The 21,832-nt window shown below is 40.7% G+C and overlaps 1 protein-coding gene across 1 annotated transcript in view; it reads right to left on the reverse strand.

The window, feature by feature from the left end:
* Positions 1-21,832, reverse strand: part of LOC124137742 — a 134,959-nt gene that overhangs the window by 106,254 nt on the left and 6,873 nt on the right. The window contains exons 2-14 of the mRNA XM_048402758.1: positions 14,869-14,959; positions 12,416-12,449; positions 11,848-11,980; positions 8,407-8,467; positions 7,694-7,806; positions 6,933-7,018; positions 6,105-6,163; positions 5,453-5,574; positions 4,515-4,605; positions 3,828-3,936; positions 3,095-3,269; positions 1,679-1,868; positions 819-1,027 (exon numbers count right to left, since the gene is read on the reverse strand). Coding sequence (XP_048258715.1) covers positions 819-1,027; positions 1,679-1,868; positions 3,095-3,269; positions 3,828-3,936; positions 4,515-4,605; positions 5,453-5,574; positions 6,105-6,163; positions 6,933-7,018; positions 7,694-7,806; positions 8,407-8,467; positions 11,848-11,980; positions 12,416-12,449; positions 14,869-14,959 — 1,473 coding nt within the window. The remainder of the gene's footprint in view (positions 1-818; positions 1,028-1,678; positions 1,869-3,094; positions 3,270-3,827; positions 3,937-4,514; positions 4,606-5,452; positions 5,575-6,104; positions 6,164-6,932; positions 7,019-7,693; positions 7,807-8,406; positions 8,468-11,847; positions 11,981-12,415; positions 12,450-14,868; positions 14,960-21,832) is intronic.

A 21,832-nucleotide genomic window follows, 5' to 3' on the forward strand; every position in this document is an offset into this window, starting at 1 on the left:
CATACATACAGGCTGTCTCTAACATTAGTTGTGCTGTCTGCAACAGGGAATATATCATTCACACATGCACAACTGTCTTCAACATCAGATGTGCTGCCTGCAACAGGGGATATATCATTCATACATACAGGCTGTCCCTAACATTAGTTGTGCTGTCTGCAACAGGGAATATATCATTCACACATGCACAACTGTCTTCAACATCAGATGTGCTGCCTGCAACAGGGGATATATCATTCATACATACATAACCGTCTTCAACATCAGATGTGCTGCCTGCAACAGGGGATATATCATTCATACATACAGGCTGTCTTCAACATCAGATGTGCTGCCTACAACAGGGGATATATAATTCATACATACAGGCTGTCTTCAACATCAGATGCTCTGCCTGCAACAGCGGATATATCATTCATACATGCACAACTGTCTTCAACATCAGATGTGCTGCCTGCAACAGGTCATATGTCATTCATACATGCATAAGTGTCAAATTCAGGTCGTGCTCAACGTTGCTGAGAGACTTAACCATGCCTGTTTATAATTGTTGCCAACATAATGTGCAGACTTTGAATCCTGAGTTCGAGCATCAATCAAATAAAACAAATGTTGAAGGAGTAAGATCGTAATTTGGCATAGTCAGACAATATAATTAAAGCTTCTACTTGAGATCTCGAATTAAAGTATGGTCATGGCGACTTGCAAAATTCAGAGATTTCGCAGCAGAAAATATTCGGTATTGAAAGTGTACTGTCTCAACCGTGTAAATCATTTGAAGTATTGTTTAAGAGTTAGTTTAAAATCATTTTCAATACCCCTTCGTGTCGGTACTTCCTCATGGCGTGTATCCCAGCTCGCTTCACCCACTGAGAGTTGGTGGTGTTGACATGTGACACAATCATCTCAAATGATTGGTCGAGACCGGCATTACCCAGAGATCCCAGCACGATAACTCTCCAACGGTCGTCATCAAGGACTTCACGTTCTGTCATGGTGGACCGTTTCTGACGGAACATCCAGGGATCTGGAACAGATTTGTAAATACGTAATCGACAACTGAATGATGATCACGGTTAGTTTTTAGAGCTGCAGTCAGTAATATTAAGGCTATGTCAGTCGGTCTGTAAAAACAGTATCAGTCACAGAGAAACCTATGACTGGAATATGCAAAGGTCAAAGCCATCGGGTACGACGAAACACGATAGGCAGAGCCACAGAGCCTAGCCAAAGATCACATGTCAGAAGGCTCTTACAAATAAAACAGGGTGCTTGGGACCTATTCTGGCCGTGAAACACTTTGGAGAGCACATTAATAAGCGTGTTTGCCTGCAGCCCATATTGTTATATATGGACTTGCAACGAAGACATTGGCTTGCAATTGTTAATTTAACAAAGCAATATGTTACTCGTCTGCTGACTCACTTTCATCATCGTGTACAGTTTGGCAATGACTTGTTATAGGTTGACAACTGATGTAAAATACCAGATTTCGTTGTGGAAAATTGTACTTTCCTAAGATGTCATGTCATCTCTGATATTCACGACTTAACAACACGATAGATGTGTTAATTATTCCTCGAAATTTCAGTGATGATGCATGAGACCATGTTCTTGTCAAAATATGTATTCACGTTAGTATCTGTGGATGTATTCTCAATCAAAACGTAATTCTCACCGTGCAATCCTAGCCATCCCTCCAGCTTCAGGACAATATCAACCGCTTCCTCCTTCCTCCCAGCGTCCAACAGTCGCCTAGCAACCACCCCCAATGCCAGCACCATTCTGTGATATGTTTCTTGTTCCTGTAAAGCCACGGGGGCCTTATCGCGCTCAAAACACAGGCTCTTCAGTTTCGTGATGATATTCTGTACAAAATGTGAAAAAAATACCCGAATAATCGTGGATATAAGTTCAAACCGCATCGTACAGATCCCTTTTGACTTTCTCCCACGTTAAGTTGACACTCCGTGAATTAACAGTACAACTGGTCTTAGAAGCCTTGTTCGCGGCTACCAAAGTTAAAAACACTTTGCTTGATGATCGTTTTTGCGAAGAATAACAGTTACGTGATTTGTGGAGACTTCAGACTTCGTGTTATATCGTGTATAACAAAAGGAAACATTGCTATAACAATTCTGTCTGCACATTTACGCACCATATAGTCGACGCTTCTCTGTTCAATCGTGACAAAAGGACAAGGCATTATAAGGGGAACATGTTATTTAAGTGTAAGATCACACATATTTACATTTACATCTATAGGTGATCCCGTGTATAACATGATCTTGTAACTATTATACCACATATATTTACACTTTCGTCTTTCAGGGGTTCATCAAGTGAGATAACGTACATCATTTGGTTGTAACTTTTATATCACACATATTTACACTTAAGTCCATCGGTGGTCCATCAAGTGAGATGATGTTGAACATGGGCTTGTAACTGTTATATCACACATATTTACACTTACGTCTATCGGTGGTCCATCGAGTGAGATGATGTGGAACCTCAGCATGTAACTGTTATATCACACATGTTTACACTTACGTCTATTGGTGGTCCATCCAATGCAAATATGTGGAACATGGGCTTGTAAGTGTAATATGGCACATATTTACACTTACGTCTATCGGTGGTCCATCAAGTGAGATGATGTTGAACATGGGCTTGTAACTGTTATATCACACATATTTACACTTACGTCTATCAGTGGTCCATCAAGTGAGATGATGTTGAACATGGGCTTGTAACTGTTATATCACACATATTTACACTTACGTCTATCGGTGGTCCATCGAGTGCGATTATGTACAACATGAGCGTGTGACTGTTATATCACACATATTTACACTTACGTCTATTGGTGGTCCATCCAATACAAAGATGTGGAACATGGGCTTGTAAGTGTTATATGGCACATATTTACACTTACGTCTGTCAGTGGTCCATCCAGTGAGATGATGTGGAACATGAGCTTGCAACTGTCATATCACACATATTTACACTTTCGTCTATCGGTGGTCCATCAAATGACAATATGTACAACATGAGCTTGTAACTGTTATATAACACACATAGTTACACTTACGTCTATCGGTGGTCCATCAAGTGAGATGATGTGGAACATGAGTCTCTTCACCAGGGAGGAGTCGGGTCTGGATCTATTGAGGACAAGGTCTAGCAGGAGCTGCTGGGACAGGTCTGTGGTCAGACTGGCGATAGCATCAAACATATGGTTCTGGTCCTTGAAGGTCTTGGTCAGTCTGAAAGAGATGGAGGGTACCTTTGTAAGCATGGTGGTTTAATGATATCCTAGTGTGCCAGACTATGCATCACTTCAGGGCAAAATAAGAAAGCTACACGGATAACGATAACTCATCTTCGCTGAGGTCACCATGAAAGGACTATTGCTTTTTCGCAACATAGCAACCAGCTATTTTCTGTAAAACTCGCATCTTAAATAGGTTAAACGGGGTTATTTACTGGTACCCAAAAGGACCTACATTGTACATCAAGTGCACAAAAAGGGAATAATGTGGTAGATAATGTCATTCAGCTTTGATAGAGTTTACAAATACTATTTATTTGATATATTTATAAGTAGAAAAATAAATACACTTTTCGATGGTAAATGATAAACTTTCTGGTTTTAGTACGAAATTAATTTGAAATAATGTACATAACGAAATGTGTATGCATACATGTACGCAGAAGATTCCTTTCACCATTGCTTTCGTAACTGACGTCACATACAATATTGATCTATATAATGTCATTTCCTTCAAACTGTTTCAATTTGTGTACTTAAAGGGTCTATTCACCTCGGCCTATCTGTCAGGTACTTTTCAGCAAGGAGAACCAACGCCTGGTCAGGTAAGTCTTGGAGAACAGATACAATTCCCGTGAAGCATTTGTCCAACTTCTTCGAACCTGAAAAAAGCACAAACATTTTAAATAATCCAGATTCTTCTTTTATTACCAAAAATAAGATAGCTCTAATCGCAAAAAAAAACAATGAAGAAAAAGGTGTTGTTTATTTCAAGATAAAATATTGTTCTATCAGGACGTTATTGCTGGGATTTGAACATGCGCTCGAAACTTGATGACGTTGTATATTGGACGACGTTATTTTTAGAAGGAGTGTCTAGTGAGTTGTTCCCCATAGATGTAGGTGTGCCACGCAGATTAACGCGATGAACAATCGCATCCAAAGAGATGAGACAGTAAAACACTGCAAAGAGAAGAGACCACTCGGGGCGGCGCCCCTCATGGTTTATTCTCCCTGCAGTGTTTTATTGTACGATAAGCAACTCCCACTCGTCGTTCATTTCTTGAAAAACACCTATGGAAATGGACAGTCGTGGTTACGTGCAATCTTTTACAGTTGGATCAACTATATGATTTAGAGGCTTATATTTGCATGGCCGTATAGCCTTGAATGTTACACGGCAGTGTTGCATTGATTTCACATTGTCAAAACTCCTGGACATATATACACGTAACTGTACCTTTTTCTGGCTCGTTTCGCATGCACGTGAGGTTCCCCTTCACATATTGCAGGTGTTCCTTCACATCGATTGCTGGCTTCTTTTGCTTCACCTGGAATACCAACGTACAAGATGATGTTCAGGATGCTGCGTTGCAGTACGAGTAAGTACATTTTTAATTCATCGTCCAATACCTTTTTCCTATAAAACACATACGTATGTTTTGTTTACTCGTTTTGGATTGGTTCCTTGTCTATCCGGTCTGTTGACCGATTGACAAAAGCGTTAGCATGATATATACTGAATACAATAATAAGGGAGTGTGACTGGCTTGGTGATATATTTTATGCATTCTTCACTGCAAAAATTATCCCCAAAGTTATTCATGATCCCTAACCTTTTCTGGTTCATAATATTTTATAACCCAAGATAACTTATTGTCTTAAAGTTTATCACAACAGAGTTTCTCTGCATATAATGTCTCAAAAGCATTGATTCTTTACATATATATTGCCTCATTCCTTTCTCTAGCACTTTAGAAACAAGATTACATGAAATCATCTCTGACTTGAAGACTTTTGATTTAATCATACGTTTTTATTTTCAGGAATGTTTGTGTTGTGTGCGAAAAGACATGTTCATGTTCACCCTAACAGTTTAACACCTGAAAAAATATGTTTGTTGTATCAGATTGACTATTAATGTAGATATGAGTAGGGCACAAATAGCAGAGGATATAAATCGCCAGTTTTGTAAACAGTTGATCAGGCCCATTTCTCACTTGTATCTGTAGAATATCTCAACATACATACGCCTGTCATGATCCGTACTATCGAGTCTGCTTTATGCAGAGACTTCTATCAGATAGGGAAAGGGTTTTGTCGCTTTATTCACGGAATTGCACTGGATAATTCAAATTAATAAAGTATACAACATTTTGTTAAAGCTAAACTTGTTACCTCTTTGATATGAATGGACGCCCTCGTGATGTCTGTCTTTGGTCTGCTGGGAATACTGACGGCCTTGTGTCTGCTGAGGAACACCAACTTTCCTGTGCCTTGAGCTGACATCTCGGGGTAGTCTGGAGACAGTACTCAATTAGACTTTAATGTGTTACGGTTTCAAAACACTCTTCTTCATAAAACGGAAACGTTAATTTTCTCGAATCGTGATTAAACAGTTCAAGTGCCCCATAAGAGCTTAAAGAACAGAATGGAAAATTGTTCAGGTTTGTTTGCCACAAATTAGTCAATTAATTGTTAATTTCTTGATAACATGTTATCGGGTGATTCAGTAAAATATTTTTCATTCGTAAGCATAAGTGTCTGGATCCGCGTATGAATTTACTGAATGCTTTCATTAATGGTAAATATAGTTCCTTCTAGTTGATTGAATTTGGGATGAATTGGGCATTGTGTTAGTCTATAAAAAGCTGTCGCGAAAATATACATCTGCCCTGTCAAACTCACACAATCACTGTTGAAGTACACAGCATTATGCTGAGTATGCAGTCATCCAAACAGATGGTATGGACATTATTAGAAGCGTCTTTAAAATATTTTACTACCGTTGACAGCCGTAAGGGGTCTGTCGTTACTCGAAAATGCTTACCCATTTGCGTGAAGTTGTTGACCGCTTTTACAGGGCGACTGTTTTCATACGGGTTGTATCTAGTTAAAAATCAGAAATAAGCATAGTCATAATGGTTAAAAATGAGAATTGTACATAGTTAGCAACGGTACTAAATAGGTATAGTGATTGGCTTACTATTACAATGATTTTGAGTGTGGTGCTCCTTATATATTCATTGAGACCGAGAGGGGCAAGTCCAAAAACACCACACCCGCGATTGTGGGGTTCACCAAAGTGTCACTATCTCACATTAATCTCAAATCATAGGATATATAACTGAAATACCTTCAAAGCGGCGTTACACTCACCCCATTAACTTAATCATAAAGACTGAGTATAATGATGGTCATGTGATTAAAATTGATGTTGAGGAAGAGGATGATGATGATGATTATGAGGGAGAGGAAGATGAGGAAGATGAAGTGGATGAAGATGATGATGATGACGATGAGGCGGAAGAGGAGGAGGAAGAAGAGAATGATGAGGAGGAGGAGGAGGAAGAGGAAGGAGAAGAAGAGGAAGAGGATGATGACTAGGAGGAAGAGAGAGGAGGAAGAAGATGATAATGATGATGAGGAGGTGTGGAAGAGGAAAAAGAAGAGGAAGAGGGGAAGAGGAAGAGGTGAAGAGGAGGAGGAGGAAGAGGAAGATGATGATGGTGATGATGATGATGATGATGATGAGGATGAGGATGAGGATGAGGATAAAGCTAGAATTTATGGGGTGGGGATGGGGGATTGGGGGTAAAAAATATATGATAACATCAGCATCAAGATGTTTCTCAAGGGAAATATTCAACATCCTCACCCTTCTGCAGTCTTATGCATGACCTGTAACTTTTCCTTCACCTGAATGGTGTGCATAGTCCCAAGGGCAGAGTCGTAATACAACGTCTGAAAACGTAGTCATAAATCAACATTATAGCAATTTAATATATAGATTTAACACAAACAAGTTCATGTAATGCTATTCAGTTGACTTATTATTTGATTCAGTTGCTTTGAGTTCTTGGGACGTATTCCATGTGTGATGAACTCGTCACTATCAGTGCCTGCATATTCAAGTGATAACTGTGACTAATTAATTATGATTTGTCAACAGAAATTAAATGAAATAACAACAACAAATTATGTAGAATGGGGATGTCCGAGTTACGTGGAAATTCTCCAATTTGAAACACATCACTACAAAATTAACTGTGGGTGGAGCACGTGCACGTTCCTGAAAAATAATTGTGCGTTCGAAAAATTGGATGAAGTCAAAGGTGTGTTTTATTATACGCTCGTCCTGTTTGCATCCAGGCTTTAATCTGCCCAAAACAATGTGATGAAAAAGACACAGAGCTACTGAATCTGAATCACTCTGAATCTGAATCTGATCCCTCCGGTTTGGAAGGACTTATAAACCTTTCTTCTGCATTTTGCATAATAGCAATATAGTCACTGTCCATTATGAAATGTCATTTGAAAGTATAATGGATTTGCAGAAGATTTTAAAATTCAATATCACTTTCAAACATTATTTTCGTAATATGTTTCATCGTCAGCGGCAGAAACTACGTCATCTACCTTGGTATACTCTGACGTCGCATGCTTGACGGGATGGTGGCCAGGGTGCCTTTTCTTGGTGAACACGTGACCTGTGAGAGTCGGCCGCACAGTGTAGGTGGCGTTGTGTGGACCTGGAGTATGAATGTTACAGATACACAAACTCAAATAGCATAAATGAGTTCTAAAATCATGAAATTGTCAGCTATTAAAGAAGAAGACAAATATCAGCCAAACAGCTATACAGATTCCCACTATATGAGGCTGTGTGACTGTCCATGTTTGCATGCAATAGCACTTCGATAAAACATATAACCATGATCAAGATAAAAAATAAATTGTTGGCATTTTCAGATCATTTAGCTTTTAAGCAATTCTCCTGCCATTTCGTAATATGATATGCGTGCTTCCCCTCCCCTGTGTTATGCTCTGATACTGGCTTCATTTAGATTTGACTTCTAATCGTGACTTGTCCAACAATGCCACAACCCCCTGGCCTCCATCCTCCACGACCACAACCTCTCCACGACCAACAACCCCTCCACGACCAACAACCTCTCCACGACCACAACCCCTCCACGACATACATCCCCTTCACGACCAACAACCTCTCCACGACCACAACCCCTCCACGACCAACAACCTCTCCACGACCAACAACCTCTCCTCGACCACCAACACCAACTCCGACACCCAATACATAACCTTCCCCAAACCGTTTCCCAGATCCTTACCCTCATTTCCAGTCTCTCTCACGTGATAGCCCCAGCCGTCGTCAGTTGCATGGACATGGTTCTGAAAAGACAACCAAAAAACTTAATGTTCGTGTGATTAATACATTGTACCCAGATGCTATGGAGTGAGAGAATGAATGTTGTTTTGCATCCCAATCAGTTCAATCAGGATTGCTGCAATAGGGTCACCCTAAACCAGTGGACGATAACATAAGCAACAAACCGTCGGGTAACGATGAATCGTGGATTCAAACGCACGTTCAGAGGATCCTGAAACGGATAAGGGACGCAACACTCCACCTAGGACTACTTTGATCCCCTGGATTTTTGTATACAGGCTTATTGTTTATCATGTCCAAATTATCTGTCTGTTCTCTGATATCACTTTATAGCACTGACGTTTTATAGGTTATAAGGCTAGAGCGAAATATATGTATCGACAGGAATGGCGTGTTTCACCGTGACATATTTTTTTCAGAAATATGCCCAAAATGAAAACATTATTGGCATTGGTGAAAAAAATGAATAGTTTCTTTGAGGTTGCTTAGTAAATAAGTAGTTTGTTGGAAATAGCTGGGAGAAAATTGTTGTTCCCCAAACAAAACCCCACCACTCTCCCCATACAAATCAAATGGATGCTCCCTTTTTTCAATTGATAAGTACTGCCTGTGAACATTAAATCTGTATTCCGATAAATACTGTATCTATCCCATTCAAAGTTATATATACATACTAACGTCTGTTAATAACCTGGAGATCATAAGACGTTTGTCAATGTTTTTTTTCTGCACGCAGTGTACGATCAGGCAGACAATTGACTGCAAATACTGTAATGCTGTAGCATGGGCCGATTGGATAAATGACATAACTAGAAAACATTGACATACATGTATGAGATAATTGCTCAGTCAGTTAAACGTCTTCAGCTATCAATAGGCACGTGAATGCTATGTCCCCTTATAATGATGTCCATATTTCGAACAGAATCATATCTGTACTGACACAGCTAGAGATTCCTGGTTACAATGGGTCTTTCTGGTCTATGCTGGTCGTACGTTGATCGGGTGGTCAAGAAAGTTGACTGCCCGTTATGGTCACCCGACGCCGTTTTTCGTTTCTCATATTATCAATGACTAGTTTGCCTGGTCCATACTCGAGTGGGGGGCACGGGTGGCCCAGTCGTCTAAGGCGCCGCTATTCGCTGTGCAGAGTTGCGTCCCTTGGGAACGCCAGAAATCTATGATTGTAGGTTCGAATCACCCATTATATTTCTAGGTTTGTCAGCACCACACCCGTACTCATGGCTTTCACCGAAGTGGTAAACGTCTGAGACCTGCATCACTTCGGGCTTTCCACCCACATTAAGCTGACACGCCGCGATATAACTGGAATACTGTTAAAAGCGGCGTTAAACCCAACTCACTCACTCCATACTCGATTGACCGCCGTCATATGGCTTGAAAGTTGCGTCGCTATTGTACGGCGTTAACGACAAACAAACATACATATTTATTGTATAGTCAAGAGCGTTGGCCAATTTTCACAATATGAACTTAATTAACGTCTTCACAGTGGTTGGACACGCGATATGTTTACATGGGTAATATGAATACGGCGCTACCACCGACCTGCTGCGACGTGCCGTTTCGTGGACGCTGAACCACAACAAAGGAACGCCCAGATCTCATGAATACGTAATCAAAGGCCTCGACTGTTCATTGGTTACCTTTGTTAGCTGTGTTCAAAAGGCAGCGGTGTTGTACCAGGAAGCAGAACTTATAAAATGTTAAAATTCCGGGACGTCAAATTTCCCGTCGGGAGAGGGAGGCGGTATTTGTAAGGGTGTTAGAGACTTGAAATTTTCATTTGTGTTTATTTCGTGACGAGCGTTGTTAGATTAGTTCTCCAACACACAATTGGCTGTCAGCCCCGTAAAGATCCGGTTTAGAATTGGTCTTCAGCAACCAATTCGTGTCGTATGAGGAGACTAACAGAATCGGGAGGTCAGGCTCTCTAACTTGGCTGATGAATGCCTTCGTATCTGATGCCAATTGCGTAGATTTGGCATCCAGGATGTTAAGGGAAGTTTAGACGTTGAGCTAATATCTGAGGATGAGCAATTCTTTCACCCGAGATGCTTTTCTTAGATGTAGATTGAAAAACAATTGACAACAGACATAGGTAAGAATATTCATTTGGGTGAACACTTACCTTTTTGCACATTCTAGTCATAATGATTTATACTACTCATAAGAAGCTAAGGACCACCCTAATTTTCCCTATAAATATGATATGGCAGATAAACTATAATCATATGAAGGAGTCGAGTGTTCATTAACTTCTCTTGAGTAGTATATTTGATCATGTCAGCAGTCCAAAAGTGTAAGAAACAAAAATGTTAGAAATTTAGCCACTTGAAAATGTCTCATAATTTTCATACCGACATTTCAAAACTTTCCTTTAAAACTTGACATTTCCCGTGGGTCAAAAGGAAAGCTGGAAATTATGCAGGTTATAGATGATAACGACTTTGGAATTTGCTGACAAACCAAGCATCGTAATGAGGATGAAAGTGGGACTCGAACCTATTATCATAGGGTTCAGGGACGCCCAAGGGAAGTAATTCTGCCTTCAGAATGGCAGTGTTTTGGACGATGGGCCACTCATGCCCACGCAGGGAGTCTAATACTATGTGGTGAGGAGCAGAAAAGAATGGTTGTTGACATCCGTTCACTCGATATAGCGTCGATGTTACGAGGTAGATCTGAATCGACTGAGAAAGAATCTCTAATTAATCACTGTGATGAAGTAACGGATTTCCGCTTGTCTCGAACTACTAGTAACTCGACGTATTTCCCACGTATGGTCCCGAGAACAAGTTAAGAAGGTTTCACTGTACACTAATCGATACTTCTTGTTTAAAGTAAAATTATAGTTACGACAGGGTTGATGCTATGATCGTTTTGAGCAAATGGACCACTCATTGCATTATGACACATGTTTTCACGGGGATGGGGCGGCCTTAAGGTTAAAGCGTTCTCTCGTCACGCTTAAAACCCGAGTTTAATTAACAGGTATCATGATGATGTCTGGTGTCCCCCCTAGTGATGTTGCTGGGATACAGCTAAAAGCGGTTTAAACCATCACTCACTCACCGATGTGATCGGGGACATTTGAAAGTCTCAGCAATATTACAGCAACACCACGTGGTCTGTGAATCATCGAGACTGGATCAAACAAACCAGTGGTTGACTGCATGAAGAACGGTCCACGCCATCGAGGCACAGCGCCACGCAATCACCATTCGACCCTCATTAGTCCGCCCCTTCTTTAAGCATGGGGAACTGGGATTATGTCTAACCCGGAATCCCCATCGGTGCCCAGTTTAACTCTGGGAGACAAAGACCCCTGATTAACTTTGACATAACAGTCAGTCATTACCTCAGTGGCCTGGTGGAGACGAGAAGCAAACATGGCGGCGGCTCCCTTCTTCATGGCAACAGCTTCATCGTCGTCGTCGGGAGGGTGGTAGACGTGGAGAATCTCGCCATGGGGCGTGATCACAAACGAGAACCTGCGAGATACAGTTTGAATGTAGATATGAAGATCTGATATATATCGTGGTCAAGCCTGACACATCTTGAAGACTTGAGATAAGGGGCAGTGTCAAGATGTACTTTGCGATTGATTACATTTACCCTGTCTTATTTGAGACGTTGTCTCACCTTCACAAACGGTAGTAGTTACAACGTCTTTCCCCACACTGGATTTGACCCCAGTCCGTGTAGCAACGCTAAACTACCCTAATAACTGCAAACCTAGGATGCAGCATAAACTCACTCCATCCCTCACTCACTCACTCCATCACTCACTCTCACTTACTTCATCTGTCACTCCATCACTCAATCCATTTCTCTCTTCATCACTCTCTTGCACTCTCACTCACTCACTCACTCATTGTCATACCGTGATACAAGATCATGACATTGGCTACACATATAACTATTACCATTTCGAGAAGTCCAAACGGTGGGCGATGGTGTCTGAAATTAAAGAAGAAAATAAAGTGAGCATGAAGTAGGTTATCAAATGTTTACTGACGAATTATATCTAACTTGACAACAAGAGCAGTATAAACAGCAAACAGAGCTAACACTTTGCCTCCCCTTACACAGCAACATCTGAATCGTTCGGCTTCCCCTTACACAGCAGCAACTGAATCGTTCGGCCTCCCCTTACACAACAACAAATTGAATCATTCGGCTTCCCCTTTCACAGCAACAACTGAATCGTTCGGCCTCCCCTTACACAACAACAAATTGAATCATTCGGATTCCCCTTTCACAGCAACAACTGAATCGTTCGGCCTCCCCTTACACAGCAACAAATTGAATCGTTCGGCTTCCCCTTTCACAGCAACAAATTGAATCGTTCGGCCTCCCCTTACACAGCAACAAAACGAATCGTTCGACTTTCCCTTACAAAGCAACAAATTGAATCTTTCGGCTTCCCCTTTCACAGCAACAACTGAATCATTTCGCCCCCCCCTCCTCCCCTTACACAGCAACAAACTGAATCTTTCACATCCCCCCGCCCCTCACACAGCAGCAAATTGAATCGTTCGGCTCCCCCTTTTAAAGCAAGAAATTGAATCGTTCGGAAAATTCTGTGTTTTGGTCTTATTATAAGTTGAATTTGCGATAATACGTTTTCCCCTGTTTGAGTGAATGCCTTTCTGTTAAAAATGAACTGACCAGGCGGGACATTGTGGTAGTCGCGACGCAAAGATCAAAGAATACTTTATCATTCGACTGACTTTGAAGATTATGCAAGATTCACCACGCACTAAGGTTGTTATTTATAAAATTCCTCGAATCAGTTGGAACGTGATTTCCAATGCTTCACGAAAACTAAGAGTAGAAAAAAACGTTCATTGTGATATTCAATACGAGATACGAATTTTCTTTTTAAATTTAGGATTTCAAGCAGGCGTGTACTATGTAGCCAATTCAAACTTAATGTTTGCCGCCGAGTTAGCAGCTGTATAGCAACTTTAATATGTATGTATTTAAAAAAAATGCCAGTGTTAACTTAACACTAGGAGAAAACGTTCGTGTTTATAAAGAAAAACAGGCTCTACACACCAAATCGCCAATACTTCACAGAGTTAGTCAGATATTTTCTCTGAAGCCGCTCATTACTGGTATTAGTTTAGAAAAGGTCCATATTTTGTTTTCAGACATTAAACAGCGATACCTCCCAAATAACTTCATAAACAATCTGCTCATCATAGGACTTGGAGGAAGAGTGACGAATTGTCATGCAAAATTTGAAAATCGCATCCGTGACCATTCGTGTCATTCCGGGTCAAGCCGTATAGCGACCCGAGTCCCTCTCATGGCCATTTTGCTTTGTTAGTTTGTATGGATATGTTCTTAATAATACACGGTTGACATTTACAATCATGAGATATTGAGTTTGGTGTCATTTTCGTCTGTTTCAGACTCTACTTATAAAGAAATAATACAAACGAAGGGGTTTTGGAGAAAAGCTTTTATTATCAGTCATACGCGCATTCCTACTGGTTTGTAGTTTCGTACTCGACAATATCTAGATGACGAGTATTGTTGCAGGTGGCGGGTAAGAGCGAGTTGTGACGAAAGAGGAACCGTTCAGTGACGTCCCCATTATATGTATGACCTCTCCACCATTTTATCGCGATAAAATCCATCTATTATGGGAACAATTTCTTGTTTTACAACAAACAATTCATCGGGTTTAGTGTCACCTGAAACGACACGCATTTTACCTGTATAGATTTCTTCACGCTTCACGTGAGCACATAGACGGACGGGAGGGGGGGATGTTTGGGGGGGGGGGGGGTTGTTAGCGGGGGGGAGGGGGTTGGGTTGGGGGGTTTGTTGGTGATGGGTTGGTTGACATATGGAGATGCGGGGATAGGGTAGAGGATGGCAGTGAGGGTTCATAGTGTACACTAATGTTTAATACAACCTGTTTTGTGCAGTGTATCAATTCACAAATGTTAAGTGCCAGGTATATTCGGCAACGCCTAACTGAGGCATTCCGTGTGCTGTCATCCATGTATCCCCAGACTGTAGCAGCATGCTGGGGCTTGAGTAACATTCACTATAAATAGCCAATGATAAAGACACGCATGTCTTCCTGCTTCATGTTAAATTACATAGAGCAAACTCGGACTTCGTAACCCGTGAAGATCCGGGGTAGAATAGGTCATCCTATGCTTACGGGATCGGGTGGTCAGGCTCGCTAACTTGGTTGATGCATGTCATCATACAGTTATACAGTTGTAATAGCAGTGCCAGCTGAATTAGCTGTAGTGGCAATGGTGATGGTAAAAGTATTTTTTATTGTATCAGTAGTAGTAGTAACAGTAGTAGTAGTAGTAGTAGTAGTAGTAGTAGTAGTAGGAGTAGTTGCTACCTTCTGTGTGTTTGGTCTTCAGAGCCAGAGTATACACCTTCACGTAGACCTCCTGTCCGTCCCCGCTGTCTCCGACGTTGATGTAGCCGACCTGAATCAATCAATCAATCAAACAATCTTAAGTCGTGGTACTGATGAGGCCAAAGGCCTAATGGTACATTGTCTGGGGTGTGTTACAAATTCATACATGTTCTTAGTTTCATAGCATGATAAATGAACATTGATAAATATCTCATAGTTTCTGTACAATCACAAGTCATTAATGTCCAAAATTTGTTACCGTTTGGGTTGTGGTAGAAATATGTATTCAGATATTTTGCTCTTAAATCAATATACACTGGACATAAAAAGTGCTATCCATCTTCAATACAATCAGTTTCACAAATCCTACAAAGTATATGTTCTCTTGCAATACCTTCATATCTGCCTGTTTCAATAAATAGACCTGAATCACAGACCCAAGACGATGTGCATGAGAAGAGTGTTCTGTCATAGACATTACCTCTGTGTAAGCAGGGTATTCCACGTATATTCATAATACCGTTTGTATAAACCCAAATAAGGTTTAATGAATTGAATCTTACGTGTTTGCTTATTTTCCCCAACCTGGTCCTAGACCGTCTCCGTGTTCTAGTGATAGAGCGTCCGCCCGGAGATCGGAAGATCCGGGGTTCGCACCTCGACCGTGTCGTACCACAAAACGTGTTAAAAGATGGTACTTGTTACCCTGCCTGGCGCTCGGCATTTAGGGGCTAAAACAAGGACTGGTCGCCTCGGAGTCAGTATATTGTGTGTGTGAGTTGGGTATTCGTGTTTAACTGCGGTATGGTATCTCAGTGGGCCAGCACTTTAACATCGGCATTAATCCGGACTGGTACAAGTAGACGCACACACAAATCAAGTTCATGTTCCTAAAGCTGTTTTCATGCCCAATGGAAGCTGTTCACTTCGTCGGATAATCGAGACTGGTTATCCTCTGGCCTTGACGTTTTATATTTACGTTGACGTTTTATATTTATTGAAACGTTGTATATTTACGGAGACGTATTATATTTAGGTTGAAGTTTTATATTTACGAAGACGTTTTATATTTACGAAGACCTTTTTATATTTACGAAGACGTATTATATATACGTTGACGTTTTATATTTACGAAGATGTTTTATATTTACGTTGACGTTTTATATTTACGTTGACGTTTTATATTTACGAAGACGTTTTATATTTTCGAAGGCGTTTTATATTTACGTTGACGTTTTATATTTACGAAAACGTTTTATATTTACGTTGACGTTTTATATTTACGAAGACGTTTTATATTTACCTTGACATTTTTATATGTCATAGTCGTAAGAAAGGGACGATTAGATGGGACTCATACAAGCCCTCTGTTGTCCTGGGGTTACCACTCAGTTATATAAGGCTCCAATATTTATATTTTTTTTTTAACATATATGTTTTGAAGGTGCGAGTGAGACATTATTTGAACCAAGTTTTTGAATGGCATTTAGAAGTGATACACATAAGGAAGAGAATTTATGGATGTTAACTTCTTCATAATGAGAACACAAGGTTTCGGAGTATATGCTTACTCCTTCATCGGGTGAATGAATACTATGAGGCCGAGAATATATAAACGTACCTGTAAGAACAACAAAAGTTATAAGAAAACAAAAAGTGGAAACTAAACAAGGGAAGCCAACAGATAACTGGCACTGATAGCTGATCAGCAATGGATAAATGGAAATCATTTGAACTGTTTTTAAGCTATATCGAATATCCTGAACAAAATATGTAACTTTTGTTTTTCCATAACAGTATCATGTTAAGCACATTTGAATAATATTCGTGTGAATATAAACTGTATTATAAGTAATAAACATGGCGCCCTTCGGGGTTGTGTTTGCGTCGATATTATATTATGTTCTCTACCGCTGGGAAGGTAATATTGATCTTTCAGTATAACTTTTATTCGTTTTCTACAACCTATGAACCTTCGGTCTAGAGAGCACTTTATACCCTTTTATAGCCTTATATAATGTGCAGTGAACTGTGTCGGAACACTGAAAACGTCATAAAGCCCTTAGAAGTGACATAAACAATAACCCGCCCATACTTTGAATTGTTCGACAGAGTTGTGTTTGGACCTAACAAAAAGTTTTATGAACACAAGCGCACAAACAGCGAGGACATACATTACTTAAGTGTCAAAAGGGTTTTGTTGAGGAGGAAAAACGCCTAACGTGTGGCTTATATAAATAGTTTGTTGTTCAACGCCACACTTACGGCAACGATGACACGCTGTCAACCAAGTCCAGAGCCTTACCACCCGCTCATTCAGTGGCCTCTTACGATAAGAGTGAGTGAGTGAGTTGGGTTTAACGTATTCCAGTTATATCGCGGCGTGTCAGTTTACTGTGGGAGGAAAGCCTGAAGTGATGCAGGTCTCAGACGTTTACCACTTCGGTGAAACCCACGAGCACGGGTATGGTGCTGACAAACCTAGAAAAATAACGGGGGCGAACCTACAATCCTAGGTTTCTGGCATGCCCAAGGGACGCGACTCTGCACAGCGAATCGCGGCGCCTTAGACGACTGGGCCACCCGTCCTCCCCCCACCACGTTAAGAATAAATAGCTGCAAAACTTTACCTTGCACGTATACAGCACACGGGAGGGACTGCCTTACGTGATATGTACCACCTGGTGTCTTCCTCTAGTTTATTCTTTGGGTTACACCCAAACATAATTCGCGAAACAATGGCCAGAGGGGTTATATCCGAAGTTTATTAAAGGATATGACATACCCGCCAGGGGCGCTACTAGGCAAGTGGAAGCCAAACCAATTTCACGACGGCCCGCTGAAAATCTTGAAGTGCTTAAAGATTCTGATTTTCGAGTTAGACAATGAATATCATGTTCCACCATGTAGAGTTCCAATTAAAAATTTACTGCATATATGGTAAATTAAGGTTTACTTATAAACAAATTGTGCCTGTTTCAGGTGTAAGCAATTGCTCTTCTGCTACAATGGTAGTTTCGTCTCTGCCAGCTAGTGATTGAATAAGATCAAAATGTGGTATTAGGCAGTGACTGTCACACCTCTCACGGCGAGAAGTAGACACGTGAACCGTTTTAGGACATAACCGCCGAGGATAAGAGATGACGTCAAATTTTCGGGCATTTCCAACTTATGAAACAATCGTATAATGTAACCACTATTTGCGTTGACACTCTTTGATGGTACAAGAGAAGGATCCCAGCGAGACATATAGGAGACTTCCCTTTGCTTTACACTCAACCAAGAAACGATATCTTGTGTTTTTGTTAACGTTATATGTACAGATCGGCAGTAATACAAAAGGAGTATTTTTTGCATTTTTTTCAACATTTGGACTTTGAAAGAGCGGCACATCCATAAGCAAAGAAATAAAAGAAATGTCGCCCTCTTACTATTGATATAAATATGAAACTGATCTTACAAACCTCGTTGGATCTTCTAGAAAATTATTGTTTGAAACGCGTGCGTGCGTGCGTGCGTGCGTGCAAGTAAATGGGACCTTACTAGTTCACCATGATTCGTTTATCCAGAAGTCCGGATGATGATGATGTCCCCCTTGGAACGTTACCTTCTGAAGCGAAGTTACTTTATTTCATATAAGGCATATTTTTATACGTCGGACCTGTGAAGATCCTGGTTAGAATAGGTCTCCAGCAACCCATGCTGGCCGTAAAGGGGGACTATGCTTGTCGTAAGAGGCGATTGGGTGGTCAGGCTCGCTGAATTGGTTGATTTATGTCATCGTAATCCAGTTGCGTGGACCGATGCTCATGATGCCAATCACTGGATTGTCTGGTCCGGACTCGATTATTTACAGACCGCCGTCATATAGCTGAAATATTGCTGTGTGCGGCGTTAAACAACAAACAAAAATATTATACATCGCTGTGATTGTGAGTTTGAATTCCGGACGCCCCGATAATGTTTCTATGTTTGTCAGCATCATACGAGTGCCCGTGTGTGTCACCACAGTGGTCCAGATCTTAGGCCTGCTTCACTTGTGGCATTCCTCCACATTAGGTTGACACGCTGTTATATACCTGTTTCTGAAATACTCTTTGAAACGTTTCCCGAAACTCACTCACGAACACCTGCGCCACTTTGACATCTTTCCACATCAAGCTGACACGCATTGAAATAACTGTTTATACTAAAGTACCGTTTAATACGTCACTCACTCACTTTATCTCGAAATATTGATAATTCGATACCTTCTCAATGGAATTCAAGTTCGGCTCAAACGAAGTGGCGTTGAAGTACTCTTTGTGCTCGTTATATCGAACGCTGTTTCAAACTAACCCAGGCGGCCCCTAACATATACTGTAGTTACGTAAACAATGCACCTGATCATCTTAATCAACGCAGTCGCCATGTAAGTGACTAGTCCTCAATCAAAACAGTTTTTCTCAACAGATAATTTATGAGGCCAAGCATTTTTTCCCCGACATCGTTTTAAAATGTTTACAGGTCGAATATATATGTCATGATCATAAAATCGATACCACAAAGATAATCACCTTGCCTAACACATGGGGAATTGGGTATCACTGGACGACTTGAATAACACGAGTCGGTTTGTCCCAGGATCCCGTGATCAGACATGTGAGGCAGACGCAAGACAACTGCGTGCTTCTTACGCTTCAACTGGCACCCTGGATACATTGAGAGGTTAATTATAGAGCTCGTTTCGTGCAGCGTCATCGTGGGGCTTGTCACGCCCCACAAAGCAATCGTAATGCTGCGACTGTCCTAAGCCTAATGCTAAAATATAGGGTTACTTTGCCCTTGGATCAGGAATGATTACACTCATAATAACATTGTAATTCTAGAACAGGATTACGTTTCCGAAAGTTTTCATGTAAATTGACACAATAAAGGAGAAACTATTCGGGTCGTTTTAACAATGTTAATGGTAAAAAAGATACTATTGGTGGAGGTGTAGGTGTAGGTGTAGGTATAAGTGTAGATGAAAGTGTAGATGTAGGTGTAGATGTAGGTATAGATGTAGGTGTACATAATGAATGAATGAATGATATTTATTTCCTCCATTAGTTTCGGAGAGCGATATTCATTTGGAATCATGTTAACACAACATATTTACACGAACATTATGCAGAGAAATTGGCAAAACTGAATATTCACATGTCGCGGTCCTGGTATGAAATATACTGTCTACAGATAGAGCACTGATCGCAGGTTCCAGGAGCTTATGTCTCGTGATACAGAAGATATGAATTCAGCCCAGCTGTCAAGGCTAGTTGGTATATTGTACAGAATACACATATTCCACAGTCTATGAGGTACAAGCTTACTGAGAATTTTAATAAATCTGTTTAATTCAGGGTGATCTCGCAGACTTGTGTGCCAATAAGCAGTTTCATGTTCTGTTATTTTAGTCTGTACGGTTTTGTTCCACACATCCTTGGATGGAAACTGGTTAGTTTTCATAAAGTGAACTATTATGGTCCATAATTCATATTTCTTTGCCACATTGAATAGATCATGTGTTACAGACTTACTTTTGTCACTGCCTGTTATATATTGAGCACACTTGAAATAGAACACCTTTTTCGGGGCATATCTGTGGCTGCTTCTACACATCCTCCTAGGGAAACATCAGCTTCATTTTGTCAATCACAGATGTCATTGTCCACAATCCCAGCGTCTGAATAGTTGCAACGGTCGGAGATCTTACATGAAAAGTTTGTACATTGCGTGCAAAATAGCGCTGGAGTTTTTCAATTTCATTGTGTTCTGTCTTGGACATATTTGACCACAGTTCACACGCGTAGAAGGCACTTGGAATTATTACTCTACGCCATAAGTCCATACAGCAGACTGGGTTCAGACCACCTGCTCTTATTCCAATACCCTCAGGGAATTCAAATTCTTCCTCGCCTTGGCGCAAGCTCTCCTGGTCCTTTCGGATTCTAAAGGAGTACTGATAATAGAACCTGCATATATTGTGTTCGATTTCATTTCCAGTATATGGTTACCTAGTCTAAAAGAACATGGTTGGTTGATTTTGTTTGCACCTTTAAACACCAGAACACAGCTTTTGCTTGCATTATATGTCAGTCTCCATTGGCAAGCATATTGATGTACAGTCTGTAAGGACATGCATAGGCCACTACTTGTTGAGCTTATGAGGGTTGTGTCATCCGCGAGAAGGACAACTGGGAAGTGATCACGTCCAAGCATAACACCTTGTTTCAAATGGTCAAGGCGGATTATAAGCTCGTTAATATACACAAGGAACATCTAGGCGGATAAGACACGTCCTTGTCCTACACCTTGTCCGATTGGGAACGTTCGACTTGTCTCGCCGGCATATTTGACACATGCAGTAGATTCGTGATGCGACTGACGTATGATATGCCAGGCTTTCCCTTGCACACCAAGGATGAATAGTTTTAGGAGTAGGCCATTGTGTCAAATGCGATCAAACGCTTTCTCATTATCAAGAAACACAGTGTATACATTGGAAGACCTTTCCGTGTAGAAAGATATGACTTCTTTGAGTATATAGGTAACTATGTTTGCACCATGTTCTCGCCTGAAGCCACATTGTAATCTATGTGGGAAGTCGGGCTCCATATATTTGATATATCTCTCAATTCTCCCTAATAGGATCTTTTTCGAACAGTTTTCCCACCACGGACTTCAGAATGATACCTCTGGTATTTGCAGGATCCGATCTGTCCTTATTGTTTCCTTCATATATTGGAATAATTGTTGCAGATCTCAACAGTGCAGGGCTGTAGCATGTTCGTATCATCATGTTAAACAGCTGGGTTAAGTGTTTTAGAAGCATATCTCCAGCGAAATAGATATGTTCATTTGTGATATGGTCCGGCCCTGGTGATTTTCTCAATTTTAAGCTTTGTTTCAGTCGTTATTTCTA

Source organism: Haliotis rufescens, unplaced genomic scaffold, assembly GCF_023055435.1.
Source record: "Haliotis rufescens isolate VD_foot unplaced genomic scaffold, xgHalRufe1.0.p SCAF_29, whole genome shotgun sequence".
In the NCBI taxonomy this organism is placed as follows: domain Eukaryota; kingdom Metazoa; phylum Mollusca; class Gastropoda; order Lepetellida; family Haliotidae; genus Haliotis; species Haliotis rufescens.